Source organism: Chenopodium quinoa, unplaced genomic scaffold (genome assembly GCF_001683475.1).
Source record: "Chenopodium quinoa cultivar QQ74 unplaced genomic scaffold, ASM168347v1, whole genome shotgun sequence".
NCBI lineage: Eukaryota > Viridiplantae > Streptophyta > Magnoliopsida > Caryophyllales > Amaranthaceae > Chenopodium > Chenopodium quinoa.
Window position 1 is genome coordinate 15,393,455 of NW_018742204.1, and position 11,167 is coordinate 15,404,621.

Here is an 11,167-nt window from a genome sequence, read left to right on the forward strand (position 1 = left end):
TAATATTTTTGAAAAGCAATTTTTATTTTTATTTTTATTTTTATTTTATTATTTTTATTTTTTTTTTTTGACAAAAGGGCTAGGAAAAAACTAATACTGAAAATACAACAATTGCCAACGACGAGCACACCCAGCCAACCAGTGAGCTGGTAAAACCCAAGCCCGAGGAACTTTCAAATCTAACACACCAACAGGGACCGAATGGCGGATCGCAAGTTTTAAATGAGCCACCAAACAGAAATATCTAAAGACCCTCGAGATGAGAGAAAAGAAAGGACAACACATGTGCACCACAAACTGAACCCCCCATAAACAGACTTGTAACTCAGATTGCAAAGCAGAACTCGTCATAAAAGCCCGACTCCCTCCACGCAGGACGTCCGACGAGAAAATGTCACGGATAACCCAGCCTGCCCTTGTTCTATAAGTAGAACTATCCCAAGCCCCATCCACAATCAAACAAGTTGTTGGGAAAATATTAGGTAACCCTTGCAAGCAAAGCCATGGGACATCCGACAAACCCGGACCAACAACCGAATGAGAACGAACCGAAGAGTTCTTCAGATCCTGAGCCTGAACACACCGATAATACCAATCCTTAGCCAAGCTCTCAATTGTACTAGGTGACCAGATTTCTTGCCTAAACCTCAGCTGGTTCCTAGAATGCCAAATAGCCTAGAGAATAGCAAATAAAGCCATGACCTTGTTTTCAGAACCAGACGAAGAGTAATGAGAAATTGAATAAGCCAACCAAAACCCAAAAGGTGAAGACTGTGAAAACACCCAGGGAACCCCAACACCCCCGACTCCCACAACGGGCGTCCATACGGACAGTCTCTGAAAGTGTGTGCCGCCACCTCCAACTCAACATGGCAAAAAGCACAAAGCGGATCAACTGGACAACCTCGTGAAGAAAGGAGGGCAGAGAGTGGAAGAGCGTCTTGCAGCAACTTCCAACCAAAACATTTCCAACGAGGCAGAATAGGTAGCCTCCAAAATTTCCGCCACCAGGGTGGAGATAGTTGACAACCTGTACCCAGTGTAATGTCAGACTGACATTGAAGGGCATAAGCTGATTTTGTAGAAAAAATATCGTCCCTAGTGAACTTCCAATAAACAAGATCATCCATCATCCGCTTCGGATGATCCATCCACCGACAACATATTCCTCATCGCAGAATGAGAATCAAACAGGTTGTGAACAACCGAAACATCCCACGCATAAGAACGCAAATTAAATAGAGAAGAAACAAGAGACGGCCTAGCCGCCTTCCATGGTTGTTCCTTAAATTGGAACGGCCCACCTGGAACCCAAGAATCCTCCAGAATTCAAACACTAGTCCCCGAACTGACCTTCCAAACTAACCTCTAGATAACACTGAAAAACCTGAGAGCAAACCCCTACAACCCCATGACGGACGAGACACCAAAGTAGCCTCCATATTCCTCAAAGAAGGATATTTTGCGAACAGTAGATGAGAAACCAGCAACTGAGGGGACTGAATAAGGCGTCAGCTTTGTTAGCTAGCAAAGCAGAATTGAAAGGAGCAACACTACGAATTCCCAAACCTCCCAAGCCCTTTGGGAGATGAAGCAATGCGGGAGACTTGATAGCCATTCCTAGACTTGAATGAGAAGATTTCCACCAGAACCTAGCTAACAAGTTATCCACCTTGGAGCAAATAGTCTTAGGAATTTTAAACACAGATAGTATGTGATTAAACGAAGCTACTAACACAAAATTAATTACAACCAATTTTGCAGCGGAAGAGAGATGAAAAGACGCAAAACCCTCAAGTCGTTTAACCACCTTATCTAAAAGAAAATTAAATTTCGAGTATTTACTTTGCCCCAGATCAACTGGGAGCCCTAAATAAGATCCAAACCGAGACTCCGATCGCAATCTCAAACAATGAGAAAGATGATTACTGTAGACACCTAAAAATGTCTCCCCAAAACCAAACCCGTTGATGAACACCTTTCACCGCCATTATTGGTCGAGTTGAGTATTTAATCTTTGGAGTGCTTAAATCCATGTTCTATCCAATATATTTCATGAACCAATCCAATTTCTAGCTCATTTCCCTAAACCATAACCTATTTTCCACTTTTCGTGTCCACGTCGCAAAACTGAGAGAAACTAATTTTATAGCTATACAATTTTGATCCAATTATTATTTTGTTGTATAGGCCTTTAAATAAGATTTCCAACCATATATCATAAGCCCAATTCCGAGCTATAATGAAAAATATATGAGCAAAACACTAAACTCGGCCTAAAACCGACACCCTTCCACTAAAACAGCCATATCTCAAAATCTATATATCATTTTGACTTGATTCCAATTGGGTTGGAAATTAGACTTGATAAGCTGTCCAATGATATAACTTAATTACTCTACATTCCATGCGTTCCTTTAAATTTCTACATCATGAATAAATTGTTAGTAACTTCAATAAAAATATAAAGTAAATGGAACATTAAATTAAATTAAAATTAGAGTTGATATAATTTAATACTAACAATTTAAGGCATATAATATATCATTGGAAATCTTATCAAGTCTAATTTCCAACCCAATTGGAATCAAGTCAAAATGATATATAGATTTTGAGATATGGCTGTTTTAGTGGAAGGGTGTCGGTTTTAGGCCGAGTTTAGTGTTTTGCTCATATATTTTTCATTATAGCTCGGAATTGGGCTTATGATATATGGTTGGAAATCTTATTTAAAGGCCTATACAACAAAATAATAATTGGATCAAAATTGTATAGCTATAAAATTAGTTTCTCTAAGTTTTGCGACGTGGACACGAAAAGTGGAAAATAGGTTATGGTTTAGGGAAATGAGCTAGAAATTGGATTGGTTCATGAAATATATTGGATAGAACATGGATTTAAGAACTCCAAAGATTAAATACTCAACTCGACCAATAATGGCGGTGAAAGGTGTTCATCAACGGGTTTGGTTTTGGGGAGACATTTTTAGGTGTCTACAGTAATCATCTTTCTCATTGTTTGAGATTGCGATCGGAGTCTCGGTTTGGATCTTATTTAGGGCTCCCAGTTGATCTGGGGCAAAGTAAATGCTCGAAATTTAATTTTCTTTTAGATAAGGTGGTTAAACGACTTGAGGGTTTTGCGTCTTTTCATCTTTCTTCCGCTGCAAAAATGGTGGCAATTACTCTTATTTTATTTTCTTATTGCTAGTATCATGATTAGGTTATTTTATATTTGATTTGACTAACAATTTATTGTTAAATTTCTTTCAATATTAATGTTTATTCTATTATTCTTTTGATCACCATATTGAATGTTTAAAGGGAATATGTAATTGAAAATCACGCCTAATAAGATAATTTGGACAACCGGTTTAGGTTCCTTTTTTAATCTTGTTGTTAATTCAAGTGGTCACAATATTTTAGAATTATGTGTTGCATTAATATTCAGCCAATTTAGCATAATAATAGTTTGGAGCAAATTGAATACTTTGTTTGCATGCCTTTGAGATTGCAGGAATCACTTTTCATTATAAGAATCGAGTAGAGGCCAATACGGGCGAATGTGACTCCATGACTCACTTCGTACCATCATCCCCGATCCTCCTTTCGTGGTTCCGAACCATATGGAGTTAGTAATCTCATGGATTATGAATGGGGTGTAACCTTCACGGGTCAATCATTGTTGCCTATCGTTGTCCCTTTATCGTGATTGCCTTTTATGATCCGTGAACGGTTTACAAGTTCCTTAAAAACTTGTTGGCGGCTCCCTACTTTCCTTGTCCCTAATCATATATGTCAATTCTCACTTCCTATGAGTGCCAAGCATATTCACACATGCTTTAACGTAGGCGCACTTCGAGCGACGCCTACAATTACGATAATCCTCCGGCGTATTAGGACTAAATTTAACAAACGATTTTCGCATATTAAGCATTTGACCTGAAATATCACAAAAACCAGAAAGCACATGCATCATCTGATCACAAGAAGAGGGCGATACCTAAGGAATCATCGGCAAAAAATAAATGAGAGATGGCCGGAGCTCCTCTTGCAACTTTAATTCCCTGAAAGAGACCCTCAGATTCTGCCTTATGCAACATAGCAGAAAGAACTTTCATGCACATGACAAACAAATAAGGTGGTAGAGGATCCCCATGACATAATCCACAACGAGGCCTAAAACTCTCAGTCGGAGCACAATTAACTAAGACTTGGTACGAGACAGTCATAATCCATTACGGAGGGAAACTAAACACCTGAAGAGCACTAGCTAGAAAATCCTAGGCCACCCTATCATAAGCCTTGTTCATATCCAGTTTCAAAGCAGTATAGAAGCGTTTCCTTGCTTTGGAAGTATTCATGAACGATATCAAATCATGAACCATCAAACAATTATCAGACATAATTCGACCAAGAACAAAAGCATTCTGGAACTCCGAAATTACACTCGGATGCACCCCTCGCAACCGATGAGACAAACACTTCGTAATGCATTTGTAAACAACATTTCATAGACCAATTGGGCGAAATTGAGAAATGAGTTCAGGATGATCAATTTCCGGGAGTAAAACAAAAAAGGTACGATTCCAGTCGTTAAGAAAATACCCATGAGCAAAGAAAAACTAAAGCGCCTTTATAACCTGATCACCCACCCTATCCCAATGAGTTTTAAAAAAAGCCGAAGGAAAGCCATCTGGTCCCGGAGATTTCTCATCTCCAATACTAAACATAGCATGTTTTATATCCTCATCAAAAAAAGGAGCCAACAATGTCTGACGCTGAGTCTCAGATAACGAAGGCAAGTGAAGAGATTCCCAATGAAACTAAGAAATTGAGGATCGGATCTCGGAAGAAGATTCTGAGTTCCCCTTATAAAGAGATTTGAAAAAATCCAAAGCTAAGGTACGAATACTCCCAACATCCATTACCCAAACTCCAACGCTATCCTGGAGGCCAATTATAGAATTGCATCGCTTTCTAGCTTGGACAGCAGAAAAAAGTAAACGGGTGTGTTCATCCCCAAATGCTTCCCACTTCACTTTAGCTCTTTGTTTCTAGAAGAGAAAAGCAGCCTGAGCCTCGGTAACTTTCTCGATCCTCAAAGAATTAAAAAGACACCGTTCGACTGTAACGAGAATCTAAAACAGTCGCCGCTTGAGAAACCTCAGCCACCAACGCTTTCCAATCAATACCCTTCAACTTCTTATGAGAAACACACCAAGCCAATAAGCGATGTCGCAGAAGACATAGTTTCTTAGATAAAGAGAACATATGAGAGCCCGGAATATACGTCATAAAAATAAACTGGACCATGTCTTCCACCTCTGAAGCATGAAGACACCAATTCTCGATCCTTTAAGGCCTTTTACATCTACCAGCAGGTAAAGAGTCACAAAGAACAACTGCAGCATGGTTAGAAAACAGAATAGGTTGGTGCTGAACCGAAGTTGCAGGTTTGTTGTGTAACCACAGTGATGTAGCATATGCCTTGTTTGAAAAGCAATTTGATTTTGAAAAGTGAGACATACAAGTGCAAACCTAACTTGATCTCATTTGTCATTTAGTTATGCGTATATCTTCAAAGCCAAGTAGGAGTTGGTAAATACTTCAAATGAAATCAAATTGGAAAATTTGTATTAATCAATCTATACTTGACTCAATCGACTCGTTTGAAATGTCTTCTTATAATAATTATAAAAAATGCAGATTTATGGAATTATATATATTTGGAATTCATAAATATATTCAATTCTTATATTTCAAAATTATGAAGTATAAACCTCTATAAATAAAGTATAGTAATTATGACTGTTACTATGTATATTATGTACATCAAATTTGTATTAAAACTTTTGTTTGCACATTTTGTTCAAAAATATATGCACATTCAGTATGTGTTTAACAACAAGAATTAAATTGCGTGCACGCACACACTCATGTAAACATATTAAGAATTATTTTGCGTGCACGCACACACTCATGTAACTCTATCTTACAAGTTTCACCGCACTGTAAAACAAAATAGTGTAAATACACCCGTCATTGATTACTACCAAATAGCTAATGTAGAATTTAGAAATGATGACAATTGATAAACATGCCTTCCTTAACTATAGTATTTTACTTCATTCCTCTCTTTTTAAGTCTCGTATGTGTTTTTGCCTAAGCTAACCTTGACAACGCAACTTCTATAACATCATCATAATAAGCCAACAAAATAATTTAAACATACAAGCCAAATATGTTCGTTTTCGAGAAAAAACTCTAGATATCATCCAACTTAACAAGCAGATACATTCCGAACAAGTAAATATAGAGATGATAGGGCAACTCCCCATCATCATTGACAACACAAATTTACTATGGTGGAGGGAAATAAAGATGCCCTCAAGGGCATTGATCTCCACCTTTTGAACCTGATAGTATTCCATACATATGAAGAGCTTAAGCCTGGAATGGAACAAGCTGCCCATATACTTCTCTAAAGAGGATTCTATATAATCAAAGTTGTTGAAGAAGTCTCTAGTCTATTAGCCAATGCAAGTGCAACCTCATGTGATTCATCTCTTTTGAGGGAGATGTACAAGTGTGTTGCGTCTCTAGAGGATATGTCCAATTCAAGTTTATGAACAAGACAAAAGGCAATTTGTCAAGCCTATTCTCAACCCAGCTTAAGATGACAACAATATACAGCTGTTGCCGAATTGCGAAAAAACAATGATAATAAGGTGTGTATGTCACAAATGAAATCTTTGTCTTTCGGCGATTTATGGATGCCATTTCATTGCAAACAACATAGTACATTTAGCTAGTTCTTTTAGTAGTCGAGGATGGAACCAGATTATGTTTATCACATGAAAACTTCTTCATCAAAAGCAGTACTTCGTATCACCAAATTCACAATAATGTTAGTAATATTATATTACAACAAGCATTATTAATGTTTTTTTGACGAAAACAAACATTAATCTTGATCGACAAGAAAGTTGAATTTAAAAAGGCAATGACTTATTATCACAAAATCCCCTATTCAATTAATCTCGTAAAACACATTTGTAGTTATTATTTTCCCAAGTCTTATAAAACACACATGTGGGTAAACAAAGAAGAGAGATGTGGAATTGTGGATAATTTTTTTTCCTTGAAAACAACCAATTTTATTAAGGGTGGAACTAATTTAAATTAAATTATTTAATATGAAAAATTCGATATGAAAATTCGAATAATAATATCAATATAAAGCACACATATTTTTATGTGCCAAGTATATATGCATATAATAAATCTGTAATATATTATATAATATAAAATATGTAATATATTATATGTTATATCTTTATGTGGATTTTTAAGTCTTTATGAGCGTTTATATAATTTTTTTTTATATTTCTAATATTTTGACAAAATTTTTATAATGATTACAACCTTTAGTTACTTTTTTTTTGTTTTTTTGTTTTACTGAACTTGTGTAGGAAAAATTTACTTATCACTAGTACTTTTAAAATTTTTTTTTGGGAAACCGCATTACCAGTACATAAATTATAATCCCTTTGATAGATTAGTTAAAATTACATATTGCATTATATTTTTTTAAAAAAATCACTACTAAAAGGTTAGAATAGGTTCCTTTTTATTTAATCTCCCATCAAATCTTCTTTGAACAAAAGGAACATCATTCAAACATTACATTTTTTGACATGAACAATTCCATTGCATTAGCAGAAGGATTGAACAATTAGAACAGAAGGAACATAATTCAAACAAGAAAAAAAAAACTACAATCGATCACTTGGCAATCCAAGTAATATTATCAATAGCTAAGAAATGACAGACGGGAGTACCTGGTTTGGTATTGATGAGTTGGAATTTGAAGATGATAGAGTTCGAGCCCCATGAAGATGTCTTCATATGACAAACATTAATCGCAGTTACTCTTTTTCCTTCTTCACCTACCAAAGGAATCAAACGTACGATAGTGTTTGCTATGAATTGGAATCCATAAATCGCAAAAGGATGGTATTTGATCTTGTGACATACACATACCAGTGCATAAGCTGCCGCTATACACATACCAGTGCGAAGTATAGCGGCAGCTTATGCACTGGTATAAGCTCTTCAAAGGTTTGGAATACCGTTAAGTTTTAAAGGTTGAGATCATGCCCTCCAGAGCATCATTCCCACCACCTTTCCCTCCATAGTTTTTCTTTTTGTTAATTATAATGGGGAGAAGCTGCTCTATCACCTCCATATTTACTTGCTTGGAACGTATTTTCTCGTTGAGCTTGCTGATATTTAGAATGAGTGGTTCTCAAAAAGAATTAGCAAATTTGACATTTTGTACGTTTAATTGATTTTTTTGGGTTACGATGGTGTTATAGAAGCTCTCAAGGCTAGATTTTGCAAAAACACACGAGGGAATGAAGAACTGGGGAATGAAGAAAACAACTAAGGAATCGGAAGGTCCATGGGCACAAGTTAAACCTCCACTAATGCTAGTTATTCGTGATTGAACGCTTCAATCAACCTTCAACGGAGAAGAGAGACACGAGCTAACCACGAACCACCCTGACAAACACCACGAGCCACCACAAGGGGGCGCCGGACGCACGGACGTGAAGGGAGAGGGGAAGGCTGTGAGGTGAGGAGAGTGTTTAGGGTTTTGGGACTTGGTTTCTTGTTTCACAATCCACTGAATGTTTATTGTTATCTTCAACCCTAGGCATAGATCTTATTTATAGATCACATCTCTAAATAAGAGTCCATGTCAAGCCCAAACACCTTATCCTAAACACACTACTCTAGCCCAACACACTACATGATATGTCATAATCTCATGAGGCCCATTAATGGGCCTCTTACTTTTTTAACCCAATACCCTTGTTGTGTGACCTCATAGGATCCATTCTATTGGGCTTTGGACTATTTAACTAGCCCAAAAATCATTTGTCATATCTAGCAACAAACAATGACGACCCAATAGAACAAACTTATTATCTCCATAATAGTGATCCTTGATATATCTAGTAATTGCACTTATCTAAGACACAATTCCTTCAACACTGACATGTTATGAGAAAGAAATAGTTCATTTGATAGGAAAGGTAGAAAATGGGCTAAATAGAAGTCATATAAGCCATATTTGTGCCATTTTTTTTTGTTAATATTCTCTTTTGATGTGATTTCAAACTTTATAAACCTAAAACTAGATAATATTGACATGTTATGAGAAATAAGTAGTTCATTTGATAAGAAATGTAGAAAATGGCCTAAATAGAAGTCATGCATGTAGGCCATATTGGGCAATTTTTGGTAAAATGCTCTTTTGATTCAATTTTAAGCCTTAGAAATCTAACACTAGGTAACATTGACATGTTATGAGAAAGAAATAGTTCATTTGATAAGAAATGTAGAAAATGGGAAAGGTAGAAGTCATATAGGCCATATTTGGGTCATTTTGAGTAAAATGCATCTTAAAACTTAATAAAATGCTCTATTGATATGATTTCAAGCCTTAGACACCTAATACTAGGTAACATTGACATGTTATGAGAAAGAAATAGTTCATTTGATAAGAAATGTAGAAAATGGGCAAAGTAGAAGTTATATAGGCCATATTTGGGCCACATTGAGTAAAATGCATCTTAAAACTTAATAAAATGCTCTTTTGATGTGATTTCAAGCCTTAGACACCTAATAATAGTTAATTTAACATCGACATGTTATGAGAAAGAAATAGTTCATTTGATAAGAAATGTAGAAAATAGGCAAAGTAGAAGTCATATTGGCCATATTTGGGCCATATTTGAGTAAAATGCATCTTAAAACTTAATAAAATGCTCTTTTGATGTGATTTTAAGCCTTAGACAGCTTAGACTAGGTATAATAGACATATTATGAGAAACAAATAGAAAATGCATAATGTTTAGCCTAATTAATTAATTTTAACATAATATTTTTTTTTATTTCAAGTTTTGCAAGGTACAAAAGGATGGTCCGTTGACAATCAAGGAACTTAATGAAGTTAGAGACATGTTGGCATCTTTTATCACTTTTAACATGTAAATGTCACTTTTATTGTGAATTTATATTTTCTTAACTTTTTAACTATATTATTATATTAATCATTAATTACTTAATTAGTGTTGTTTGTATATATATATATATATATATATATATATATATATATATATATATATATATATATATATATATATATATATATATATATATATATATGTATAACACTTTCTTTTATTGTATTGCATTTGAGAATATTTATATCTATATATTTATTGCTGTTTTTATTACAATTTTGAAATTATTCTTATTATAATTATTAATAATATTATTATTGATAATTATAATAATAATTATAATTAATAATTATAATTATTTTTGTTAATATTATTGCTAGAATTACAGGGTTTTTTTTATATATTATTGCAAAAAAAAGGACAAAAAAATAAGCATAAATGGCACCGGTTAACCGGTGCTAATAAGTGGTAAACCGAAAAAAAATTCGGGAACACTTTTTTGCACCGGTTAACCGGTGGAAAAAATAATTAAGGCCACCGGTTAACCGGTGCCAAAAGCCATTTTTCCCACCGGTTATGAACCGGTGGCATATGTTGGAGAAATTTTCATCCCCCACATATTCAACAGTTCAAAACCGGTGGGTAATTGGGGGTTTGAACCGGTGCCTAATTCATATTTTCTACTAGTGATTAAGTGATTAGTTACTCACTTTTCGCGTTTTTCTTGAATTGTTACATCATAAATTAACTGTTAGTAATTTCAATAAAAATATAAATCAAATTAAAATAATTTAATTAAATAAAAGTAGAGTTGATTTGATCCAAACCCTCAGTTAATTCTATCTTTCATGCCTTGGTTTAAGTATAGAACTTCGGGTAAAGTATGGAATCATTGGAGTGCTTAGAAGAAGTATTATAGAAGAATAGGGAGGCTAGTGTTTAGGCTAAAGAGAGAAGAGAATGATTGTTGGTGTAAGGATAAAAAGAATGATTTTTGGTGCCCCGAAGCTGGAGAAATAAACCTTGTATTTATAGAGAAAATATGAGGGGTGAAACAAGAAACCCTAGAATGGAAGGCGCCTCAAAGAAAAGCCCAGAAAAAACACTGTTTCACGGCATGTGTGCCGCAAC

At 35.1% G+C, this 11,167-nt stretch overlaps 1 protein-coding gene across 1 annotated transcript; it reads right to left on the bottom strand.

Annotated features, from left to right (window-relative positions):
- Positions 1-90: 90 nt before the first annotated feature.
- On the bottom strand, positions 91-1,130 carry LOC110733597. The gene is made up of 2 exons (XM_021913692.1): positions 717-1,130; positions 91-675 (listed from the first exon to the last, which is right to left on the bottom strand). Exons 1-2 carry the CDS (start codon positions 1,128-1,130, stop codon positions 91-93), a joined length of 999 nt encoding a protein of 332 aa, XP_021769384.1.
- Positions 1,131-11,167: the final 10,037 nt, after the last annotated feature.